Below are 27,139 nucleotides of genomic sequence, written 5' to 3'. Positions count from 1 at the left end.
AACCAGCTGAGAGAAAGAAGGGTAGAGAAGACAAGATGGCGGAGTGAGTGGGTTGCGCTTTGTACCGACGGTTGCGACCCTGGAAGTTTGACAAAATCACCCCCGAAGGACTGAAAAGGTCGAAAAGGACTCGGAACCTTCTAAAGTGTGATTAAAACGGCGGTTTCTGCCCCTCATCACCGAGGAGGAACGGACAGGTTTCGCGCCGCGGTCGTCGCGACGGCGTTAGCTCGATGCTAACGTTAGCCTGCGTTAGCTTTGACTAGCCGATCGAGCTAGCTGCCGAAGGCCGCAAGCTTTCCGGGCTCAGTTTGGATGTAAATACTTCTACTCTGCGGAGGTTTTATTCGATGAAGATTCGCTGTAGGAGGTAGCATATGAATAAATCAAATAAATCCAGAAGATATCGATTATACAACTTCAGTTGTTCCGTTGGTTATCGATAGTTTTGTGTGGAACAGGAGTCGATAATTACCTCCATCAGCTGGACCAACAGGACTCACTCACTATCCGATAACATTCACAGTTCATCTGGTGGATATCATGGCGAGCAGCAGCGGCTCCAAAGCCGAGTTTATAGTCGGTGGAAAATACAAGCTGGTCAGGAAGATCGGATCCGGATCTTTTGGTGACATTTATCTGGCTATTAACATCACAAATGGAGAGGTAATGTAACGTTCAGGGTACTAATACAGTCTGTGTGTTGGGGGTCCGAATAATGTCAGTGCTGTAGCTCATTAAAGTCTCATGTTGTTAAACTGGAGTGTCTGAAGCTTAAATACCACTAAAGTTAGCATCTTCTGTGTCAGTAGCTGTTCGGGTCTAAGACTGATAACTTTAATGTGTACATGTTTTTTATGTTGCTTTTTAAGGAGGTAGCAGTAAAGTTGGAGTCACAGAAAGCCAGGCATCCACAGCTGTTGTATGAAAGCAAACTGTACAAAATCCTGCAGGGAGGAGTCGGGATCCCGCATATCAGGTAAGACGAACAACCTGTTCAATCATCTGTAGGGGGTGAATGTGTGTGTGACAAAAGCAGTGTTATTCCAGACAGACGACACAGTGACGCCTTAGTTTCTGCTTGTGACTTAAAGTTTGTTTAGGAGATATGCGACCAGCAGCCGTGTGGGCTTTACGTCAGGCCTGCTAATCTGCCTGACATTTGTTAATCTGCCTTGTAACGCTGTGTTTTCTGCTCTCGGTGAAACACGTCGTCGTGTTTTTAACTCCACATGTCAGTGTAGCTGTGACCCAGAGACCAGATGTGCTGTTTAAGTGAGCAGCAGCTGTTTTTGCGGATGAACACAGCTCGTCTCTGGAAATGGCCGCTCCTCTTTGTTGTGTTAGCTCCAACATGGCTGCTTGTCAGAGAAAATGGCGGCGGGGCTCAGCGGAGAAAACAACAATCCCAGCCCAGGAGGAGGCTGCGTTCACGGCGGGTCTCTATCCTGATAAATGCTCACTCTGACATTGTGCCTGATAGGACATTTTGTGATAGTGAGCTGTTTAAAGTAACTGTTTAATGTGAGCTGGAGCTAAACTATAGTTCAGATGGACAGAGAAGCTGTGGCCTACTTACACTGTGTACTGCACTATACACGCACAGCACACTGTACCATACATGAACATTACACTTTACTATTACTGTGTTACATTACAGTATACACAGTACCTTGTATTATAAACACATAGTACACTGAATTATACACACAGTACATGTTACTATGCACTGTGCAAACTGTAATGTACAGTGTAATCTACTTTAAAAACTACACATTGATATACACTGTACTATATACAGTCTACTGTAATATAGACTTGATGTCTGATGTCTTGATGAAATGTAATGGACACACTGAATAATAAATACTTGTTATACTGTCAGCTACCACAGACTTTGTACCACAGTGTTCAGTAAAGCTTTCAGCTATTAAAACAAAACATTGAGTTTGAGAAGAAGATGAAATGGATTTCTGTTTAATATTTTGTGGTCAGAGGTATTTTACTGCTGGAGTGAGTGTTTATAAAGCTGTGCTGGTAATGAAGTAAAACAATGCAGATGGGTTTAAATCACTAAGTGTGAGCGTATGTTCTCACAACCTCGGATCATCCTGCAGGGTCACTATAATCAGTTGATCTGGATGGGGGGGGGGGGGGACGACGACTTGGTTTATAGCAGGTGGTTGATGATAAACATTCCCCCTTGAAACAGAAGCATGCTTCAGTCTCTACAATAGACCAGGTTTAACCCATAATCAGTCTGGATTATCATGCAGTATGTTTACATGAATTTATTTATTGTATAAGTGTGACTAAAACTGTAGACAAGTTAGTCTGACTGACATGGTACTAAGTCGAATTGCTCAAAGTCTACATTCTTTGGTAATACAGTTGGGAGACGTTTCATGTATAGATCTTAATCTGCCCTAAACTGGCCTCACCCTTCTGAGCATGCTCCACAGTTCCCTTTCCTTCCCAGAAGTTGAACAGCATAAATGCATAGACGAAAACAAGACGGAGGTTTCAACATACTGTACAGTACGCACAGAATTTAAAGTGCTGTGTAGCTGTCAATGCTTTCATAGTTTGACATACCACCAGTTTGCCACAGGCTAACTTCTTTGTCAATTGTTTGGTATGTGGTGCAATAGGTCAACCTGAAGAAGGTTGAGTGGTAACTAGCTGAAAGGAGGAGGCATATGGCCTCCTACTGTAGTGGAGTCAGAAGTACTTTCCTCTATGAATCGATTCTCCCCAGATGCTCTTGTCCTGGGAAAAGGGTAGTAGTCCAATTCAATGGCCTAATCAAGCTGTAACCATAGCTCAACTTAGCCATGCATGTAGACGTACTGATGGTTCAGTTTGGGTGTGATCACAATCGAATCTGATCCTGTTTGTCTTTAATCTATGTAGGGAGAGTCAGGATTGCTGTAGTGTGTGTGTGTGTCATGATAATGTATGGTCTCAGACTGAAGTGTGTCACTCTGCCTCTGTCAGGGCTGATAGAGAAATGTGTGCAGAGAGGTGGAGCTGTGTTGAAAGTATCTGATGTGCTGCTGCTGAGTCTCTGTGACGGACTTTTGGAAGTGTTGTACATGCGTTAATGTTGGAAGACGTGAAAATATTGTGAATGGTGTAGTTGTGTCTGTGCTGTGTTTATTTTCTGCTCCTTCAGCTGATCAGAAAGCTGCTTTGATTTTTCTCCCTGATCCTCCGTGTGCTGTTAGTAGTTGGTCCTGTGCTGCATGAAGCTCTGTCAGGACTTTAGTTTAACATGTACATGGAGCTCGTGTACAGCATGCTCTGCTTCGCTGCTTCAGTATACTGTTCACTCCATGGAATTATTGTTAGTCAGATCAGGAGTAGTTCGCTTTGATTAAAAAAAAAAAAACTTCATATAAAGTTATTGATGAACTTAAAAGACGATTGATATCAGGTAGGGCAATGTTCAGAACCCAACACGTGTAGAGATCGTTTGAACTGTGACTCATGATGAGCATGTGAGCAGATTGAGGGTGTGACCGAAGAGTAAATATTAGTGTTCAGACCTGTTCTTAAGGAAACACACTGCAGCCTGACCACACTGGAAGACAAACTGTTTCTTACCAAGTCACAGTGTTCACCCTCTCTGTGTTACATCAGAGGGAAAAGACACAGTGTGTGTGGTGTTAATTTCCCCCTGTTCTATATCTGGCTAACAGCATATGCTAACACAAGTCCATATACAGACTGCACTACAGCTGACACTGGGAGACACACAATGACTGACTACTGATCTGTGTAACCTGAGCTACACACACACACATGGTGTAAGTGTTACCATGTTGTTCACAGTGTGTTAGTGTGTCCATGGTGATCAGTGTATTTGTGACTTAGTCTGTGGAGCCAGCAGGTAGTGTGTGTTTGTATGAATGGATTGGTAATAAATGAATGTGAGTCAGCGTTTATAACCTTAGATAAAACTCTGATGTCTAAGGTGTGGCCTGTTTTTGAACATTAAGAGGTGTAGCTTTAGTCTGCAGGTTATAACATGATCACCTGTTCAACTAAAGCAAGTTATAACATGATCACCTGTTCAACTAAAGCAAGTTATAACATGATCACCTGTTGAACTAAAGCAGGTTAAAACATGATCACCTGTTAAACTAAAGCAGGTTATAATATGATCACCTGTTAAATTAAAATATGATCACCTGTTAAACTAAAGCAGGTTATAACATGATCACCTGTTAAACTAAAGCAGGTTATAACATGATCACCTGTTAAACTAAAGCAGGTTATAACATGATCACCTGTTAAATTAAAGCAGATTATAATATGATGATCACCTGTTAAATTAAAGCAGATTATAATATGATGATCACCTGTTAAACTAAAGCCGGTTAAAACATGACGACCTGTTATAATAAACATTATAGTACAGTTTCTCAGAGGACCATGAATGTATCATGAGGGAGTGCCACACTATGCTGCATTCAGGGACTGTGCTGGGGTCTGTAGACTGGCTATACTAGCTTCATGTTGTTGCAGCCTGTTTAACCTGCTGGTCCTGCTGACCCTCCCCCACCCAGACTACAACCTGTCTTTCTTACACATGCAGTTTCTGCTGCTCTAACAGGTGACTCCGTCCTGTGGAGAACTAGACTCGGGTGTGAAATTAGTAGAGGTTGAGGCGGGGGGTGATTTATGTAAAAATCGAGATTCTTAGCTACTGAGATTTTAAATAGATTCATAACTTCTTCTTTTTTGGGGGGTAATCAGTCACTCCCTGCTAAGTGCTAATGCTAGCTCTTTAACTCAGTAGAATGCCAAATGGAGCAGCAAGAAATTCAGCCAGTCTCACAGATGACTGGAGTAGATCCTGAAGTATGTACTAATTCAAAAATAGACTTTGAATCCATGATCCAGAATCGTTTTAAATCGATTCTCAATCGAATCATGACCCCAAGAAAGGAAATCAAATCGACTCTTCAGACACCCGAAGATCCCCAGCCCTAGAAATTAGTGTTCTTTATATGGTGAAATGCTCCTTTAACCTGTACAACACAGACATTTAGATGTAAAACATAAACTGTCATATTCTAATATATTTTAAACCATATGTTGGTTGTGAATTAAAGTTCATAAACGGTTCTTTACCAATCAGAGCCCAGCTGGTTGAATACATGATTAATGCTCTGTTTCAGGTTATAACACCTTTACTATTTTAACAAACTGAACTCTGTGTTGTCATAAACTCTCTTTTTTTTAATTAAAGTAAAAACGTCATTATGCTGCACATTGATTCAGTACACCAGCATTTGGTTAAACTGAGGCTCAGAGGCATTTCTAAAGGTTTCAACCTAAAATGATTCAATTCAAAAATAATTTTCCCCCGGGGTGCAATTCAAAGGCCCACAGAGCAATAGCATAACGACGGTGAAAGATAAATGATTTATAATGACAACAAAGGCACGCAGTATACTTTTAAAATGCGAGTGACTGGTTAGACTGGCCGCTGACACCTTCCAGCTATTGGAGACAACATAGTTTTGTGATTTTTCAGTTAAGAGGGGGAATGACATGCAGTAAAGGAGCCCCAGGCCTGATTCGACCTGGGCCATCTGCTTTGAGGACTATAGCCTCCCTACATCGGGCGTGACCTAATTGCTTAACTATGTGCACCCAGATAAGACACATTTTTAATACCAATTATTTTTCATCAAAGAAATTGTCTGCGTCCTACTACTTTATCGATCTTAGACGGCGACCTAATACGGATAAATGCTGCTTTGATAAGCATTCTCTTAACTTCATAACTCCGCTTCAGTTGTTGTTAACTTCACCTACTTTTGAGAAACTTTGTTCTGGACGTTCAGTGTGTCTCCCCCTGTAGTCACCCCCTGCTGTACCCCGGCCCCGCAGCTTTGAGTGACTGCTGGCCTCAGTCCTGAGTGGTAAACTCACTACACAGATGAGTTGTGATTCCCACTTTTTATCTGTTGTACTTACAGGTAGAAATTAGTCATATTTTCGGACTGTACACGAAGAATACATCAACAAAACAAACCCCTGCCGCCCCCATCACGCCCTACCTGTCCCTACAGCCATCCTAAGGGCACAGTGTGATAACTGGTATTCCTCATGGGTGACATCAGCTAGTTTAGAAGGGATATAAAAAGAGTCTGCTTACTTTGCTGTACTTTTTAGAACTCTGACTTAAAGTGTGTTTGGATAAACAATGTTAGTGAGTTTTAGGAGCTGAGTGGATTTGTTTACATCTGACAAGTTTGTAAGAGGAAGAAGCTGGTTTCGGGCTTGGGATAAATAAGATGGTCTCTCAATAATCGCATCAGTAATCATGAGGGGTATGTTTTTTTTCTCTCCATAATAAGTGAAGTCAGAAAACATTAAAAAGAGTTTATCATGTTTGAGTCTGTTTGGAGTCTGCATAATAAAGCTTAGTTAAAGCAAAGATAAGTTGTTATTGGTGTAAATTTCGGGTATTCAGGACTGCGAAGGTGGTCAACTTACCTGGTTAACTCACCGTGTTCACTTTGGCTGAACACCTGACCTGCCTACTAGCTGATCAGAGATCTCTGATCTGCTCATGAGAGGGGAGAGAAGCTGGCACACACTCAGTATTTGTGTTAGATTTTCATATTAAATATAAACATTGTGCTTTACTGGATGTTATCCTACAACAGGCTGATCAAAGCACAACACTTTGTACTTATCAGACACAAACTTAATGCAGCACTTTATTTATTGTATCGGCTCAGTTTGACATCACTCGTTTTGTGTGAAAATGCTCCGAGAGACTCTTGACAGCTTCATGTGAACTGTCAGTGTGATCTCAGTTGTCAGGGTTAGTGAAGCCAAATAACCAAAAAGATACCCTGGGTATGTTCCCCTCGTTCATCGTACAGGACCCAGGTCCGACTTGTGTAAACAGTTCCATATTTCAGGTTCAGTCCTGAATGACCCGTTCTGTGTCATGTTCGCTGTCCTCCATGTTTGTTTGATTTGGCTTAGTACACATTTCCTGCCTGAAACCCTGCTGTGCCAAACAACATTGTTTTCTGAGAACAACACAAAAAATCCTGCTGAAGTGAGTGGGATATGTGACACTCTTCAATGTGTTTTCAGAGGTCTAAAACTGAAGTGTCAGACAAGTTTAAACAGACAGTCCTTAGAGTTATATAGTGACATGTTTTATGTTCTATATGATTATTGTCAGTGATATTAAAGGATTGATAAGTTGATTAAAACACTGTTTTGTTTGACTCCTGACCAACTGGGCATGATATAAGGAGAGTTAAGACTTCCATTTCCTGTTTGTTATAAACTACATAAACTTTATTGAGTCCAGTCCAGGAGCGACACTTACAGCCTTCTTGTTGTTTCCAGTTGTTTTCGGTCACATATCAATCAAACAACCCCTTTAAATTTTTATTAAATAGGAGGCAGTGTAACATCCGTAGATTTAGTTCAGTCAGCGTGTGTGTTTGCTTCCCATCCCTCCACAGACCAGCCCCACCCTAATGATAAACTGTGTGTGTGTGCAGGTGGTATGGACAGGAGAAGGACTATAATGTCCTAGTGATGGACCTGCTGGGACCCAGTCTGGAGGATCTGTTCAACTTCTGCTCCCGTCGCTTCACCATGAAGACGGTCCTCATGCTGGCAGACCAGGTAACACACACATGACACAAAGTCCATGTTAGACCTTACATTAGAAACATTAATACTCCAAACATGAAATCATATTTACAAAACAGGACTACCATAACGTGCAGTGCAATGTAAGTGGAGTTAAACGTGCTTTAATAGAAATATCAGGTCGATGTTTAACCACATGAGCTTTAAGCAGATGGAGAAACCAGTGAAGACAGTCATCAGGCGGTCTCATGTCACATCATTTGCTTGCCCTGTTAGTGATGATACCAGAGCGAAGAAGATTAGCCTTGTGTGTCCAGATAAGCTAATAACAAAATAACGTTGACTGGAGATGTGCTCCCATAGCGGTCTGTATCCTGAGTACTTTTTCATGAGGTAATGTGAGTACCTGAGATTTAGATGACTGTAAATGCCCAGCCCCGTCTGTATACCACTTGAATAGCATCACTTCACCGCTGCTGTCACATTGATCCCTCGTTAAGCAGCGTCCAGGGCTTTTTCATTTTGCTAGAATTAACTCTCAAAATGACATGAACTTTCCTGAATTGATCAAGCATTTCTTGATGGCAGCTGGAAACGAGTCACTGCGCGTTGTGCAGCTCGTTTCCAATCAGTAGAGTCTACTGTCAACGGGCAAATGTCATGAAGCTCATCGCCTTTACAGCCATTAACTCAGCTCAGAGATGTTCTTATACATGCTTGTAGAAGCCAGACAGAGCGCTCTCAGAAAAATACTGATGTGATGGCAAACTGTACCATGAAACCATTACTGGGAAAATCCATTTGTTTTTTTCTTCCTTCTCCTTTGGTTGAAAATGTCGTTCTACGACCACCTAAATGTTTTTAAGAAAACTGTGAGCAGGGTCCCACATTAACTCCTATCCCCTTATTGGATGCGTGTGTATGTGACTGCTCATGCTCCGGCGCTAGACCAGATCATGACCAGTGGTACTCTGACGTGCAGACAGCTAAGGAGCAGTGAAAAGTAGCTGCAGCTAGTTCCCCAGCTAGCTTAATACTCAGCATAGTTTTCAACATGACTGACTGTATAAACATGTGGAGGATAGCCCTTTAAAATTGCCTGCCAAACTGAAAAACAACCCACATTGTGCCCTTGGCTGGTGTTAATTTCTGACCCTGGCTGTGATAATGATCATTAAATGAAATGCTAACCTTTGACATTCTCCTCTTCCTCAGATGATCAGCAGAATTGAATATGTACACACAAAGAACTTCATCCACAGAGACATCAAACCAGACAACTTCCTTATGGGCATCGGCCGTCATTGTAACAAGGTAAGGCTAAACACCTGCACCATGTGACTTATTACACAAGTAGCATAGTTACCATGGTAACCCAGCAGTCCTGAGGTTATCTTGAGTGCTGTTAGATGTTAACACTGCGTAGTTCATGTTCCAGTTTTTAATAATCTGACTTTAACCTGCAGTACAGTAATGCAAAAAAAAAAGGAGCGTGATTGGCTCTTCGCTGATACTCTGATCTCTGATACACTGATTGGTTTCTGCAGGTAGAACTTTAGAGAACCATGTCGGAGAGCAGGTCTGCAGGTTTTTCAGTCTAAAAGCACTAATCAATTAAACTGAAACATCTTAAATTGTTTCAAAGAACAGCTTCATGTGAAGTTTTTTTTTTTTTACCAATATGAGACTATCACTCACATGCTGACGCCCAAATATTAATCTACATTCAGGTAATAAGTCACAGCATTGTTTAAGAGGTGACACCACAGTACACTCTATTTTTTGTCTGTCCATCATGTGTCATATCTGACATAGAAACTCTGTCAGACTTTAATGACTTCATTCTACAGAATACAAATGTCCTCACCTAAGAGGCCTGAGCTCTCCTCACTTATCAGATCCAGAATACTCTGAATTACAGCTGCTGTAGCACGAGCTGTTTTAACACAAGTACACAATAATGTCAAATCATTTTCATAACCAATGTTCAGTGTGTTGCCGGTACAACAGAGTCTCAAAACACACAAATACACAGTAAGTACTCAGACCTACATTTTATAGACAGGCAGTACTTTTCTACAGTCACTGGCTGGGTCCATAACCACATACTTTCATACTTGAATATGTAGTAGTGTAGTATGTTGCTAACGGTCGAGCTAGCGCAACGTAAGCAGTATGTGGTTGCGGACACAGCCACTGTTTTTCTTTGTATTTATGTCCGGATTTTCTTTATTTCCATTTTTTTTTCAACAAGTCTTTGAGTGATGCTGCAGCAAACAGCGAACATATATTAGTACATTTTTTCTGAACGAATCCTTTAACCACACTTTACAGATGAAGCAGACTCAGGTGTGAGATTCAGCAGGTTTTCATCTTTGCACTTTGAGTGTTTTGGTTTGTAAAGACCAACATTTAAAGGTAAATAGAAAACAGGTTCTGCACACGTCAAGACTCCACATGAATGAGTGAGTGTATGGAGATGTATCCTGTAGAGATCGTAATACAAACAATAGGATAAAGAAGAAACACAAGAGTCGGATGTTTCAAACTTGCTCATACACCCCTTTATTATTATTGTTTACTGATTAAACAATTAATCTCTAATCTATTTCAGCTGTGATCAGTCATCAGAGCCATCAGATCAGATTTCATCTCGAGTTTTGGTTGTTCAAAAGAAAAAAGGAATAGACAATCAGAAGGTCTTTTTTAACCTTTATTTTATTGGACAACTGAGAGTGATAGGAAATGTTAGGAGAGAGTGGGGGGATGACATGCAGCAAAGGGCTGAGACTGTGACCAGGACTATAGCCTCTGGTGATATTTGATGTTTTAGGACATTTTTTAACAATATATTTAGTACTAGAATGCTGCTCTGCTCCAGTTACAAAGAAGATGAGAGTTGTATAACAAAAGGATTTTGCAGTCTTTATCACACATTAGATATCTAATTTGAAGCAGCCACGAGGATCTTTCAGTTTGTCTGAACTTTGGCGTCCCCTTTGGACAGAGTATGTAGTGTGAAGTCCCCTTAAAAGCACTCGTGCGTGCTTGTGTGTGTGCGCGAGTGTTAAGCCCTTGCAGACAGACAACATTTGGTTAAGATGAAATGGGAACAATCCTTTACTGGTGAGAAACACCTGCCAAAGACCAGATGATCCTGGTAAATGATCCTGGTTGTGTCTGCAGACGGATCATTGTACTTGTGCCTGTCCCTGCTGACGGTCTGGCTGTACCTGTCCCTGCAGACTGTCTGGCTGTACCTGTCCCTGCAGACTGTCTGCCTGTACCTGTCCCTGCAGACGGTCTGCCTGTACCTGTCCCTGCTGACGGTCTGGCTGTACCTGTCCCTGCAGACTGGCTGGCTGTACCTGTCCCTGCAGACTGTCTGCCTGTACCTGTCCCTGCAGACGGTCTGCCTGTACCTGTCCCTGCTGACGGGTCGGGCTGTACCTGTCCCTGCTGACGGGTCGGGCTGTACCTGTCCCTGCTGACGGTCGGGCTGTACCTGTTCCTGCAGCATTCTGCCTGTACTGTACCTGTCCCTGCAGACTGTCTGCCTGTATCTGTCCCTGCAGCATTCTGCCTGTACTGTACCTGTTCCTTCAGACAGTTTGGCTGTACCTGTCGCGGTTGTAGTCAGTCAGTAGTCTGGCTGTAGACAGGCCAATGTCAGGCTTTGGTCTAGCTGTTAAGGTGGAGACATACTTTTGTACGACTGTAGTCCTGCTCTAGTCAATTTCTTTTGTTGGTATATGTGTCAAGATCTTTGTGTATAGTGTTCAGTGAATCACACATGATGTGACTAATTACCATCACCTGTCTCAACTTAAACATTTACATTCAGACATTAACTGACTGTTATAAGTGAAAGTCTTTGGGTAACAGCCTGCACTCTTATTGAGTGACAGTGCAGCTCCACACTGTTAGATTCTGGGAATCTCTGACATGTTTGTCTTTCTTTTAGAAAGTGTTTTTTAGGATGAGGTACACGTCAGACACTCAGAAACTTTTTCATGTGGTATGACTCAGGCCACACCTTAAAGACTCTTTGTTTTAAACAGACGAGTCCGAACACAGCAAGCTGTGCCTGAACAGGTCTGACTGCTCCAATGCAACCTGTGTGAATGTGTGTGCATCTTTACTAGTTGAATAGATCACTGTTTGAGGAGGTGTGACTGTGTGCCTGCATACAGCAATCATTCATCATTTTACATTCAGGGGTGGCTGTGCTTCAGTGGTAGAGCGGGTCGTCGAGACTCTGCTGGCTATAACACCGTGGAGCAGTTTGGGGATCAGTGTGTGAATGTATGATGAGTGGTTAAAAGACTAGGAAAGGGCTATACGAGTACAGTCTATTAACATGACTCACCTGTGTTTTACTCTAGATTCATACACTGGCACATGAATCAAGCCTTGTGATGGATCTACACTTCAGTGGCTTGTAGAATTAAAGAGTGAACAGAAGAAACGGTTAGGTCAAGTTGTATCTTGATAATAAAGATTGAAGTTTGAATGAAACTCGAATAGGTATCAAACTATCACTGAGATGTGTTTGAGTCGGTGTGAAATATGAATGAGTTGTGTTACTGTAGGAGTAATAACAGACTGCTGTGTAACAGTTAGTCAATAACCTCAGATGTGTTTGAATGTTTAATCACCTGCTCAGTGTTTAAGTCAGCTGCAGCTCCTGATGAGAGCTGGTTGTGATAGTACAGTGTTAGTCAGAGTGATGTTTTGATTTCTTATTTACACACACCTGTTTATGTCACAGCTTAATCCGTGGATTCATAGAGAGCACACGGCTGTGTTTTTGTTAACTGACAGACACACCTATACTGCTGGAAAGCTGTGTTGTCTCCTGTCCTCGTCGTTCTTAGCCCTGTTAGCATAGCATCTCCATGCTGTAATAGCATGTTAGCTTAACGCAGGGCTATGCTGCTCTCTGCACCTGTTGGGGGGAGAAAAAAAAATTCTTTCCATTTCAGGTGTGTCCTCTCAGTCCTAAAATCTGATCCTGGATCAGACCTCAGAGCTGTGACAGCATGTTTACTCTGAGTCTGCTGCTGATCTGGATATTTTCTCCTGCAGCCTCTGATGTACCTGTGTCACAACAAGAGTACTATGTTGTACTTTGTCCACATGTTTGGACAGATTGTACTTTGATGCTTTGTTCTTGAGACTATGTTGACTTTTAATCCCTTTTAAACAAACAAACTCTGTGCTGCATAGGTTCATGTCCAATCAGATTCCTTTGTTCTGTATGAAAATTTAACTTTTCATTCCTAAATTGTTTTTCATTACCTCACACTCCTCAGACACCCCCAGCCTCTCGGTCTGACTCTCCTTTATCTCAGTTTACACTAGAAGTAACATTAAGCTGGATATTAAAGGTTTTACTGTTTCATGTCAGGTCACTGTCAGCTACGTTAGCATTAGCTCAGCTCACAGACTTGGAAGTGTCAGTGATATACAGGTGACACAGGTTTATTCAAGGTTTTAATGTTCAGGCTACATTAAGACAGTCTGTAAAGTTTACAGTCAGACATGCTGTTTCTCCTGCAGCTTGTGTTCACTGATGCAGATAAAGAATTGAAGAGTATAGTTTCAGGTTACAGTGAATTTCACATTTTCCTCCAGTACTAACCCACCTGTAGTAAAAATTAAACCTGTGATTAGTGTCTGTTACTTGTGTGTCGGTATCTATCTTGATTAACCACAGACGGCAGCTCTCTCTCTCTGTCTGTGCCGAGTAAAAGACTCTAAAGTATAAATAATAATCATGTCAACACACCTTAGCTGCAGGTGTGCGTTCATGTTCTGCAGACAGAAAAGTGAAGTTTTCTGGCCTGTTAGAGCTTTGTCTGTCTGTAGATATTTATGATTAATGTATTTCTGCTGATGGATAAAAGCCAGCCATGCCCCCCACCCCCCCACCCACTCTGGCTCTCTGTCACAGTCAGACGTGGAGGTTCATGTGTCGTCCTGACAGGAGAGGACTACAGTCTGTGGTTTCTTCTGTTCTGGATGATCACATGAGTCCTCTCAGGTGTGTGTGCAGGTGAGGGACTCTGGAGCAGACTGATGCTAATGTGACTGACAGACAGAGGCTGTTGATTTGACCCCTCCCCTCTACTGTGTGCCCTAGTGTTATGACTCGTCAGTGGGGAAGAGGAAAAGAAGCTTGGCTGTTAGCTCTTCTCAGGATCCACCTTTCTCAGGATTAAACCAGGTGTGACTTTACCACAACACCAGCTGTGCACATCAGCAGCTGTCGCTTCGCTGTCATATTAACCACACCGGTTTCCAGTCAGACCAGCAGCACCCAGCCTTCACTTACCAAAGCTAACCCACAGACAGTGTAGACCTCCACCACAGACTAAGACAACAAATAAAGTCTCTGTATGCTCCCAGTCCCTCTAATGGTTCCTCACCAACATGTTAGACACGTCTGTCTGTCTGTCTGTCTGAAGCTAGAATGAGATTCAGATTAAAGGAGATACAACCCTCAGAGATCTGTCAGTGTAAGACTGTACTCTGTCGACTGAGACTCAGATCTGATGGTGTAACATTAATCAAACTTATCAATCATACTTATTGATACATAACAGAAACATCCGGAGAGAAAGAAGCTCTGCAGTACACATCAAAATGCCAAGAGACAATTAAGGATAATAATATTATAATAACACATTTATTTATAAAAAGTGAATTCTATTGAACAGTGTTTCTATAAAAAAAATTATATACTTAGTCTCAGAGTCTAGATGAGGTGTGTATGAGATCAGAAGAGTTGTTTCAGATCAGTGTGTCATGAAAGTGTCAAACAGTGTGCCAGTCAGATCATTTAAACTGTACCGTTAGACACACATACACACACACACACTCTTAGAGTCTGTGTGATGAGTGTCTCTGCTGTTTATTCTATTGATAAGGTGAATAACTGCACAAACACACACACAGACCCATAACAAGAGCTTCAGTTCAGCGTGTGTCCCAGTGCCTGCCTCCATCTCACCTGCTCACCTGCTTCCCTGGAAACACACACACAATCACTCACAGCTGATTTCAGAGCAGTTAATGATAACTGTCGGTTTTTAATGTCTCTGCTCAGCTGTAAGTCAAGACTAATGTTTCATGGCTTTCATGTGCTTCACCATCATTTAGCATTAGCCTCACATGCTTCATCATGCACCGGGTTGGCAATTAGCATCACAAAAACCCAGCTCCTGCTGTAACAGGGGTCAGGGTTGGGTTAGACTAAGACTAAACATCTGGTTCCTCACTAAGACTTAGCCTGCCCCGCTCACTTGCTGCTTCTGCTGCACAAACATCAGATTCTTTATTGATGTGACTTTTTTGTGTTTTATTTGTAAGATTTGAACTGGGTTTGATTTTTGTTGAAATGTTTTGTTGTGCTGCATGAAGTTGTAAACAAAAAGACACTTCTGACGGCTCTACAATTAATTGAATTCATAAGCGGGTCATACTTATCATAATATCTGCAGGTGTAGGTTAAGGACAGGTGAACATTTACCTGAAGCAGCGCAGTTACTGTAACATGTTTAAGGGGATGGGCAGTGTTGATCTTTAGGTGTCATGTAGCTTGTTTTGAGGTTTGTTTGCTTTTAACAAATAACATAACAGATTAATTCAATAGGACAGTTTGTGTGAAGGGACCATAAACAGCGCCCACTAGGTGGCACAGTAAGTAGCCTGGTGAACTGAGGTCTGGACTCCACACATTGGTTTAGTACAGGCTGTTAGAAGGGATGTTTTGGCACAGTGCTGCACATACAGTGTTCATAAACAGGTGTTTTTTACATGCAACACACAGTGATGAATCACTGTGGCAAGACACATCTATGACCCCCTTCATTATGAGGACACCTGTATACATTTTTAATAATGAGGACACCTGTATACATCTTTTATAATGATTATGCCTGTATACATCTTTAATAATGAGGACACCTGTATACAGCTTTTATAATGAGGACACCTGTATACATCTTTAATAACGAGGACACCTGTATACATCTTTAATAACGAGGACACCTGTATTCATCTTTAATAATGAGGATACCTGTATACATCTTTAATAACGAGGACACCTGTATACATCTTTAATAATGAGGACACCTGTATTCATCTTTAATAAAGAGGACACCTGTATATACATCTTTAATAATGAGGACACCTGTATTCATTAATAATGAGGATACCTGTATACATCTTTAATAACGAGGACACCTGTATTCATCTTTAATAATGAGGATACCTGTATACATCTTTAATAATGAGGACACCTGTATTCATCTTTAATAACGAGGACACCTGTATACATCTTTAATAATGAGGATACCTGTATACATCTTTAATCATGAGGACACCTGTGTGACACGTTTATAAGCTTTTTAATGAGGACACCTCATATAAAACATTATCATGTTTTCACCGTGACATCACCTGTGCACAGGTATTCTGTGGTGTCTCTCTGCTGTTGCAGGAGTCTCTGCGGTTTCTGTCTTTGTTCTTCACATGCACGCACACACTCATTGTTGAGCTGGTCTATGGTATGATGATGGTCTCCTTGTTACATCAGGTGTTAGACCAGTCCCTGCTCACTGAGCAGACCCTGTTTGTCACTGTCATGCTGTCGTTGGTAGAGAGTTAACAGGTAGAATAAATGTTGTGGGGGATGGGGCTTATAACCTGTTCACCAAAACACTGAGGTGTCGCAGCCTGACACAGTATTAATGGAACAAAGATGGTACTCTTGTGTTCTACAAAATGTAGAGTTTGCATTTTTCACAGAAAAAAGGTTGCTTATGGTGCACACAGAAATCACAGTAAAAGACAATTTAGTTCAAACTTTCTGCAACAATAACACCACATTGTGGGGATGGTTCATGAACTAAAAGAGGACGAGAGAGGAAGTGATTGAAACACCCAGTTTAAATTGTGAGTCAGGTTTAAGTCCTGTGTTGAAATGATGGTTCTCCTGCACATGATCTCAGTAAAATGATGTGTGTAAGAAAAACACACTTGTGTGTGTTGATGTGATATTTAATGTTTTTGGTGCGGTGTGACTGAAGGATAACCCTCTTGTGTCGTCTCTCTCTCTTTCAGTTGTTCCTTATTGACTTTGGGTTGGCGAAGAAGTACCGAGATAACCGAACACGACAGCACATCCCCTACAGAGAAGACAAAAACCTGACCGGCACTGCACGCTACGCCTCCATCAACGCACATCTGGGCATCGAACAGAGGTATGCCACACCTGTAACACCACCTGTTTCACTTCATCCTGTGACAAATAAAAAAACATTACATACATGATTACACTGCTGGTCTACTGAAAAGCTTACACTGTGTTATTGTGTGCAGTCGCCGTGACGACATGGAGTCACTAGGCTACGTGCTGATGTACTTCAACAGAACCAGTCTGCCCTGGCAGGGTTTAAAGGTGAGACACACACCTGTCTAGCACATGTTTCCTTACCTCTAAAGTGTAAATGTTTATTATTGTAGTTTATTTATTATTATCGGTTCAGTGATGTGTGAATGTTTTTGTGTGCGTGTTTTAGGCTGCAACAAAGAAGCAGAAGTATGAGAAGATCTCGGAGAAGAAGATGTCCACCCCTGTGGAGGTCCTGTGTAAGGTAAGAACAGGTGAATCACAGGTATCTCTCCTCACACACACACACACACTCTGCTTCATGATATTTATTCATGTTCCAGGGTTTCCCAGCAGAGTTTGCCATGTATCTGAACTACTGCCGCGGCCTGCGTTTCGAGGAGGCTCCAGACTACATGTACCTGCGCCAGCTGTTCCGCATCCTCTTCAGGTACATCCCAGCTGCAGTGTGTCTGTGTGATGAAATGTTTCAGCTGAAAAAAACTGAAAGTTGTTTATGTTATGATCCTGTTATTCTCTCCTATTTCCCCTCCCTGTCTCCAGCATCTCCCGCTCCTTGTCCTTGATCCCTACCTCATCCTCCAAACAGCTGATAGTTGTAAACATTGTGTTTGATATGTGTGTGTGTTTCAGGACTCTGAACCACCAGTATGACTACACATTTGACTGGACCATGCTGAAACAGAAAGCAGCCCAGCAGGGGGCCTCCTCCGGGGGCCAGGGCCAGCAGGCACAAACCCCCACAGGCAAGCAAACTGACAAACCCAAGCCTAACATGAAAGGTTAGTAGCAAACAGCCAAGCGACGTTTTACAGACACCAATTGCTTGTTTTATTCGTGTATTTAGGACTATCAGGGATGGTGTGACTCCCTGACCACAGCCCAGTGCCCCCTTATAAAAAAAAAACAAAAATAAAAAAAATAAAAACAGCTGATTGGAAAAGTACAATTCCTGCTGGATGATGAAGACCAACATCTTCATCAGTCTGAGGAGGCACACTCAAACAAATCCAAATAAAATCAGACACAATTGGTCTGTCTTGCAGAAGCAAAGACGTCCTTGGGGAATTTGACTACTAACTTTGCTGCCTTGCTCTTCTGTTGGTGTGTTGGGGCTGGACGACGGGCTCTCTGCTTTAATCCCACACTGCGACTCTGCTGCAGTCTGTCTTACTCTACTGCCTCACCTTTTCTACTGTTCTCTCTGTGTGAGGGTAGTCACACACCTGGACTGCAGGTGGAGGCTACCTGTGTGTTGATAAATAATAATAATGTGTCAGGATTAAAAGGAAACACTGACTCTGTGACATCTCTCAGCTCAGTGTGTTACATACAGAAGGCAATATGTCAGTGTTCAGTCATACAGGATTAGATTACCTGTCATCAACAATGTAAACTATAAACTCTCGTCTCACTTATTGGAGGAGGCTCTGATCTTAAATATCTGAGAACAAACCGAAAAATATGTATTCTTTCGTTTTGTTTTCAGACATGCACAACAATCAGAAAGCTCTGCATGTGTGAACATAAATAGCCGCATTTTTCTCCCCGGCCTTACAGCCAGCGCTGTAGTAAAATGTTGAGGTGAGTTGATGAGTGAAAGCAGAAGGAGGTTTGATGACATTTACATTAGTGAGCCAGGAGCTTGATCATATAATGAAGCAGCTTCATACTCTTTCTGCTTGCCAGTATGTTCTTTAATGCTAGGTGTGAAGTCTGATTACACGGTGCGTTGCTATAAGACAGAAAGTGTCATTATGTTGGCAGACTCTGTTGCTTCGTTAGCCATTTTTGGGTTTCTGCAGTGCATCATCGCATCATATCCCGAGTCTTGAGACCCACCTACCCCTAATGTCTGACAGGGACGTGTATGACTAAGCAACTCGGGAAGATTTCAGTGGCGGTTGCTAAAGAAACATCCAGTATGGATGTTCTGTTTACACCTGAAAAATCAGTAAATAAATATGGTCAGATAATCTGCAGCGAGCTGTGTTCCTCTGAGCGCTGTGAGTTTCTGTTTGTTGTCACAGCTGAGAGACGTTAACACATGGTGACTGTTCGGACAGCAGGACATATTAGTAGAGAGAGAGAGAGAGAGAGAGACAAAAAAAACTAACATGACACATCTCAGTGTCACTTTCTCGCTCTGACTTTATATTCTCTTTGATAAAACAGTTCAGTTATTCAATGCAAACATGTTGTATTAAAGCATCAACATTAACTTTTTGTTTTCTCCTGAAGCAGACTCGGAGACAGCTGTTGGACCTGGTCCAGACCTGGGGTCTCATTTATAAAACGGCATAGAATCTTAATGTATACATAAGCACAAAACGAGATAATGGGGAAAAAATAAAATAAAAATAGATCTATAAAACCCTGAGCACACAACCTGCACGCAGATGCCGTACATGGAGAAGTGTCTTACACATTCAGACAGCGCTGGGAAATGTGAGGCAGAAGTTTATGTAATGTTCATCATTTTACATATTAACAAGCACACATAACTCTGATTGGATGTTTATGATGATGTGGATCTGTTCAATGTTTTGTAACATTTTGAGTTGAATTAAATGTCTACGAGGCATCAGTAAAGAAACTGCTTCAGTTCACCATCTGCGGCGATATGTTCCCTCAAAATGTTTGTGGGAATGTGTTACAGTTTAATACACCTCTTTGGGCCCATCTCCTGCATAAGGGTTGTAAATAAGGTCCTGGGGAGGATCACAGTCAAGTTAGATTGTAGGTCAGGTGTGTTTAAACTGGAAGAACACACTGAGGAAGTAGTAGGAGATCCTGGTTCATGATGACACAGGGGAGGTGTTTTGACACATGTGGGTCAGGATCGTCTTCATCCCAGTATTTTATACACGATGTTATGATACAAACCTTATCAACAAACAGGTTGATATACTGCACAGTAAAGGCTGTAGGCTTTTTGTCCTCACTTTTCCTCAGTGCATTTTGATAAGGTAGTGTCGTGTGGCTCACGGGGTTGACTCATTATGCAATAAAAAAACATGCTAAGCTAAAAACTTACTTTTAAAAATATATTTCCATTCAGCTTTCCTGTTTTTTGTTTATTCAATTTAATTACCGGTAGTATAAATTAGAAGGTGGGTAAAAACCCCAGCGTTCAGTAAGCAGTGAGCTCTGGATGGTAAGACCTGCAGGCGTGTGAGCCGCTGGTATCCTCTGAACCAGAAGAATCCCATAGGACTGTTTTTACCAAGTCCCACTCAGAGCTCTCTCAGTTTGTGGATATGAGCTCACCGTTTACACACCCACACCACCAGGTAACTTTGGATCTCTCCTGTCCTGCAGTTTCTCCCTCAACAGCACGCCATAGTCGTTGTGAAATTCGCTTATTCTTAGACCGTGTCCCAACAGCACACAAGCGTTAGATATTGCGTATAATCGCCCCTTATGGCCCGCTCGCTGTCCACACTGCATCCGTTAAATATCTTAATTCTTTGCTCTGTGAATTTCTCTTCCCCCTTGGAAACCGTATGACATCTAGTGCTTTTATTTTGATGGTGGACAGACTGAAGTGTGGTGCTTTGTATTGATCAGATCAGCTGTTGACTTGGTCAAAGCTAAACATGTTTGCCACTTATCCACCAGAGCCTCCTACTTCCTCGTTCTTCGTCCGTCTGCGCGACAGAGGAATATACAAACGGGGTGTCGGTTTAAAAACGGCATGCTGCATCACTCGCTGGCGGTTTGGACCCTCCAATAGGAAACTATACAATTAGGCCAATTTTGTCGCTGTGCTGTTAGTTTGATTCAACCTGTTGTCTAACAGCCTGTCCTGTTTGTAAGTCCACAGAATCAAAGAGTTGAAGGGTGCGCTGCAGGCGGAGGAACGTGTGTAATTTAAAAATAAAGTGGCTTGCTGAATAATTTCTACACACAGCGTACACTCGCATCACTTACATCGTCTGAAGCCATGTACAGCCTAGCTTCTGTACCTGCACTCTTTCTCAATCAAGAGGCAGAGCATATTGACAAGTACCTCAGACGACGACGTTTACAAGAAGCATCCCTGAACGTCTAAATCAGCACCATGAACGTCACAGGAGAGGTCTATATCAGATATCTGTGAGTTTGTGTGTTTGATGTCAGGAGGAACCTCACCCATTGAAAACCTCCTGAGGCCAAACACTCATTAAAGAAGTTCAGGCACGTCCTGTATATACACACATGCACACACGGAGTTTCTGTCTGAAACAGCCTGAAACTGTCTAGCACCATCAGCTCAGTGTGTGTGTGTGTGTGTGAGATCAGTGATAGATCCTGCGCCCTGAAAACTCTCCCTTTAGTCAGTGATCTCAGTATCTGCTTTTGTTACTGACATCATTCCTTCAGCTGTTGAAGTTGGCCTCTTCAGTACACCTCTGCTTTATGTAACAGGTACACGGGTACATTGTTCTGTGGTTAGCGTGGAGGAGGCTGACAGTAGATTTAAATGTGACTATTAACTTGATTCAACATGACGGTGTGTTTAAAATGACGCTCAGAGTTAGCATGTTTGTTAGCATTAGCTCTTCATATTTGGGCGTATGAAGTGTAAAACTAGAGTCAGCTTTTTAGTGTTTCCATATTTAACCAGCAGGTGTCGCTGTTCAACTGAGCTGCATTACACTGGCTTAAGTCAAGAATTCTTGTACATGCATCACACACACACACACACACACACACACACACACACGGGGTCATCTCTTCTGACTTTAGGTCACATTTACACGTCAACAATCCTCTGAAAACAGGGTCTTAAAGTTCATCCATGGTGCACACAGCTCTGCAATAACGACTATAAACGCTGTCCTACACATGCCACATCACGCACATTCTCACACACTCTTCTACAGAGCGGCAAGGTGTTAATGTACAGAAAATAGAGACAACAAGAATGTTTGTGTGGATGGACGATGAGTTGGGGTTGATACTCCAAGTGACTTTAAACTACCAAAAGTCAATTTCAAATAAATGTCAACAGAGTGAGCAGCACAAACACAACTCAGGAGTCCGCCATCGTTGTAGTCGTCCATTTACTCGCGCCTGGCCTTTGTATGGCAGCGTAACGCACATGTGCGTAAGGCCACTGTTAAACTGCTGTTCCTTTTTTAAACAGTGTACACGATGCTGTTTTCAAAACTTTGCACTATGGGACCTGTTTTTAAAACCTTCTGTTTTTGTATGAGGTGTAAACACGGGTAAGAATACTTTACTGCAGAGAGAACCTGCTCTCAGGGGGCGGGGCTTACAGCGGCGTTGATGTTGGATTCATTCAGACAGAAATATGAAACCACTTTTCATAAAGTTCCTGCTGTCAGTCAGGTATTTAAACGTGTGTGTGTGTGTGTGTGTGTGTGTGTGTAACTGACAGGTGGGCGGGGCTCTGTAGTTTCTCCAGTGATTGACAGTCCTCTCTGATCAATCAGTAGACTGCAGTGAAACTCCACCTTCAGTATCGGTGTTTCCAAACCAGAACCAGGAACTATGCTGCTTTTTACACCTCCAGCTGTTTCACTCTTTTCCTTCGTGCCTGTTTTCTTCTTAACCTCTGACCTTTTCTTCTTCTTCCTCCCCCCGTGTTTCTGCAGGTTTCAGACTCGGGGGACTGATCTGTGATTCTGTGTCTGCAACTTTCTCAGGCTTTGAATGTCACTTGTGATTCTGATCATGTTTTTCTACCTCTGCAGGTTTCTGAGGTGTGACTCCACCCACCCTGCCCCCTCCCCCCAAAACCCCCACCCCCCCCCTGAGCAGAGGTGCAGCAGTGTTGGTGACCAGGACCAACAGGTGTCTCTTCCTGGCTGAGCGGCAGACGGCGTGTGTGTGTCGATGTGTGTGCTGAAACGTTCACCTGTAAATAAAGAAATCTGCACTCCAAACAAACACAGTGAGAGGCAGGTTGTTTTTGGATGTGGAGGCTGTAGCCCCCTGAACCCCGCCCCCAGACCCTCCCCTCAGACAAACACTCACCCTCCTCTCCCCTCCATCCTGTCTCCCTCCTCCCCAAGTGTCTGTTTGGTTTCTATGGAGACTGAGGTAAGAAGAAAGACAGCTGACACCCTCAACCCTTCCTTAATGACCCCCCCACCCTCCTCCCCAAATGTAAGACATGTTAAACCCTTTTGTTTCTGAATAATTGAATGATGCAATCCTGGATGTTCTTTACTAAAATCAGAAATGTTGGATTTTTTTCTTGTTTTCTTTTGTTTCTATGGTGATTAGGAGTTTGCCTGTTGACAATATAAGCAGCCGATGGCAACAGTCGATGGTAGAATGACTCTCCCTCTCTCTTTAGAGCTCTCAATTATTATTAAATCTGTTGTAAAACCTATGGTCTTCTCCAAAAATACCAATAAAAACATGACAGAACTCGCACCTCCGGACTCCACTTATTAAAACACAATGGGAAGCTCTCCAGGTATTATACAGCACCTGGCACAGCATGTAATGATGTGAAGCTCCAGGTATTATACAGCACCGTGCACAGCATATACTGTGACGATGTGAAGCTCCAGGTATTATACAGCATCGTGCACAAAAGGTGTTTCTTAGGGAGTGAGGTATCTGTTAATTCTTGTAACATTTTATCAGAGTCCTCTTTCCTGTAATGACACACTAAACACAGCACTCGTCTCCTTTCCATTGTTGACCAATGACACCATTTGCAAAGTCATACAGGCTGATTTACATAATCTTCCCGGGACTGCGGTGGAAACGCTGTCAACTTTGGGAACCTTTTAGTTCCTCGAAGAGGAGCCCCTGAGCGTTTTAGTTCTGGGGACCTTTGGTGGAAACGAGGCTTTAAGATCAGATTGTTTTTGTTTGAGACTCGGAACAATAAAACATCAAACTTTGTTTAATCACAAGGACAGAAATATCTAAAATCACAGTTTTTGTTCTGATCTGCTGTTCAGCGTTTAGCCGGACATCATCCATCATCTGTCGCTATGAGTACCTAAACATGTTGAACCCTGAAAACGACCACCTGTAGCAGGTGATTTATTATTAATGAAAGATTCACTGTGGTTTAAAAAAAGTTATATTCAGCCTTTTAGAGCAGTGGTTCGTCCCTCGTCTAGCCTCAGGACCCACCACCAACTCGTCCCTGAAACACCGTGACCCAAATGGCTGATATTTTATCCAATCAGATTCATTTAATGCTTGACTCTGTAGTTTGCTGCTTCCCTCAAATGTTGTGTAGCTCAGACGATGCAAAACATCTGACATCTGTCAAAAATATTTGATTTTTTTTTTTTGACAGTTTAAGCACAAAATGTAGAACAGTTTAAATACACGTGTAATACGTGTGATGTATTTAGAGTCACAATGATTCCTCCTCCTCCTAACCTGTGTGTGGGTGGAGCTCTGTGGACACACCTGCCTCAGCTCGCTCCTGTTCTGCTGAGCTGTCTCATTAAAAATGTGTCTGTTAACAGAGGAGGAAACAGCTCCACCATGTGGTCAACTATCAGAACTGTCGGTTTGTCTCTGTTCCAGTTATTGATTACTAAATGTTTTAGGTTATTGATTTAAAGTTTTAGATTATTGATTTAAAGTTTTAGATTATTGACTTAATGTTTCAGATTATTTACTTAATGTCTTTAATTAATTAATGTTATCAATACATGTTAGAGTTTGCTGACTTTTTCATTCTGATTCAGATTGTCTTTGTTCTCCCACAAAGAGAGGGGGGGTCTCCTGAGGCAAGACATGACTTGAAAAAAACATTGACGTGAAAGTAGTGGATGAAACAACAGAGTCCTCTACATGACGCCATAATGAGAATATGTGTCTTTGTATCAATGAGTGGAGAAGAACATACTGCAGAACAGGAAACATAATGCAGCAGGTTCATTAGAGCACGGAGATGGTAGAGGTGGCATGCAGACAGTCAGTGGTGATTCTGGAGTCTGTTGGGGCCCAAGGCAGAGATTTACAGGGGGCCCCTCCAAACAGTGTTTCATCCCCATTATGTAATAAATAATCTGACACCAACAATCATTCTTATCAGAAGCTGTGTTTTTAAAGTGTCTCTCCACTTTACCAGGCTGGACCAGTATTATTCAGTCATTTACTATTATATGAGTTAGTGCTGTAAGATGGGGCCCTCTTAGGGAGGTTTCCTACTGTCATTGCAGAATTTGCACATTTTGAGCTGCTGCTGTGGTTTTTAAGTTTATCAGCCCCATGGCTCTGGGCCCCAAGCAGCTGCCTGCCATGCCTGTTGACAAGCAGCGCCTCTGCAGACGTCACTCCCCCCTCCTCCCACTGACTCGAGGTGAAGTCTCCTGATTATATCCTGATGCCTTCTCACATCAGCTCACTGGGACTTTCAGCAGTGAAAAAATACCAGGAGCCTGGAGGAGAAACTCCAGGTGAAGTCTGAGGGGGAAATTTAACTGTCTGTGTTCACACATGCAGCTCCTCCTCTGGAGTTTGAAAGCACTATTTAAGTGTTCCCTCAACTGGATGTGAAGACGGTGATTTTAAAGATTGCTTCCTTATCTACAAATTAATTCTGGACTTTACTCTGGAATCAGGACTCGATGATGTTCTGACCTGTTTTTGTTTCTCTGCAGTTTGTAAATAATCACAACATGAACATTTTTACTTTTGTTTAATATTAACAACTCGTCAATAATCGTACACTCACACAATAGACATGTGACATGACACAAACGCACAATAATACGACCATACTGCACACAGTAACAGGTTGAAGCTGAGCTGCTGAAAAGCCCCGCCCCCAAGAACAGTATTTCCAGGAATCCCCGTTTCTGATTGGTCAAGGGATTCCTGGGAAAACTGGACCCTAGGAGAGAGGAGGATCTCTTCTGTATCATCGTTGATCTGAACATATTTAATTATTCATCAAACTCTATTGAAGTTCATCTTTACTCGCAGAACATTCACAAATAATGTTGATAAAATGTTTAACAGAATAAAGATAAACTGTGTCCCCTGAGAGACCCGTCTCAGGTGGACTCTCGGAGACCTGGACACGTGTTCACCTGGTGGAGGTTTTGGTCCCACGTCCCGAGCTACAGTGCTTCATCTCAGACTACCAACTGACCAGAGATGCAGCACTGCACCAGGGGCCACAGGCAGGAGGGGGGTGGAGGGGTGTGAAGATTTGGACTTCCTTTTCTTGTGATCGTCTTACCCATAATGCACCCTGTCAGTCCTCCGTCAGCAGCGCCAGTCCTGACAATAGAACACATAAAACACACATGTTTATAAAACAAATATTCCCTGATTATTTTGAATGCATCAGTTATTCCTGACCGAGTGATCTGCAGCATCACTGGGACTGTTCACTCTGTGTATCCCTCCGCCTCGGCCAGCAGGCGTTCTGAATACTGTAAGTCAAGAGTTAGTCCCGATTGATCCACCTCAGAATCATGAAGCAGACTCTTTTTTAAACACTCATGACGAGTTAAAACTAATACACATTGTAAATGTACACAAATCAAAGCTGCCCATTGGTAACCATGGAAACAGTCAAAGTAGCAGAGTGCATGAAAATGTTTGTGTTTAAGTGAAGATATGGGACTAGTTTTGTTTTGTTCTTTTATTTAATGGTTTTAGCACGGTTGATTAAAAGTAATAACACACTCGAGGTCAGGATGTTGTTCTGAATATCAGCGCTGCATTATTTAACATTTAGCCCGTCCAGGGGCGTCGCAGGGGGGGTCAGGGTAGGACTGAATATCCAGGGCCCCAATAGAGGAAGGGGCTCTATAGGCCGTCGCCATGCAGTATAAACTTTCTGAATAATATTCAACACAGCCCAGTATGGTTTCTGGTAACATCACACTGTGCTCCATCGGCTCTCATAGCCTCGTCTTTCTTCTGCCCCCTTGTGGACTGAACTTCTTCACTTATGCACCTTTCTTTGACAGATTCAGTACTTTACAATAATGTCGATCATTAAAAGAGATTTTATTCTTTTTAAATGTTTTGCAAAGGCATTGAGGGGCGCTGGTAGCCTAGTGATTAGATTATGTGCTCAATGTACAGAGGCTTTAGTCCTCTGAGCAGACGGCCTGTGGGGGGCGTTCAGAC

At 42.4% G+C, this 27,139-nt stretch overlaps 1 protein-coding gene and 1 long non-coding RNA gene across 4 annotated transcripts in view; one reads left to right on the top strand and one right to left on the bottom strand.

The window, feature by feature from the left end:
- On the top strand, window positions 1–23,449 carry csnk1a1 (casein kinase 1, alpha 1). Of its 3 annotated transcripts, none has more exons than XM_020647745.3 (11): window positions 1–666; window positions 873–979; window positions 7,548–7,674; window positions 8,857–8,955; window positions 13,787–13,870; window positions 16,771–16,910; window positions 17,029–17,107; window positions 17,229–17,303; window positions 17,383–17,489; window positions 17,693–17,805; window positions 22,762–23,449. In XM_020647745.3, the coding sequence occupies exons 1-11, from the start codon at window positions 544–546 to the stop codon at window positions 22,767–22,769; spliced, it is 1,062 nt and encodes a 353-aa protein (XP_020503401.1). In that variant the 5' UTR covers window positions 1–543; the 3' UTR covers window positions 22,770–23,449. The 3 variants fall into 3 exon arrangements, with proteins under 3 accessions (XP_020503401.1, XP_020503400.1, XP_020503402.1); XM_020647744.3 differs by having other exon boundaries at window positions 2–666; window positions 17,693–17,841; XM_020647746.3 differs by lacking the exon at window positions 13,787–13,870 and having other exon boundaries at window positions 5–666; window positions 17,693–17,841.
- Window positions 23,450–25,674: 2,225 nt separating this feature from the next.
- The window catches only part of LOC109994432 (uncharacterized), a 7,471-nt gene continuing 6,006 nt past the window's right edge, over window positions 25,675–27,139 (bottom strand). The window contains exon 3 of the long non-coding RNA XR_010666838.1: window positions 25,675–27,139. This exon is cut by the window's right edge and continues 175 nt beyond it. This is a non-coding gene — a long non-coding RNA (uncharacterized lncRNA).

The sequence above is a fragment of the Labrus bergylta genome, chromosome 9 (genome assembly GCF_963930695.1).
Source record: "Labrus bergylta chromosome 9, fLabBer1.1, whole genome shotgun sequence".
Taxonomy (NCBI): domain Eukaryota; kingdom Metazoa; phylum Chordata; class Actinopteri; order Labriformes; family Labridae; genus Labrus; species Labrus bergylta.
This window is presented reverse-complemented; position numbering and strand designations above follow the sequence as displayed.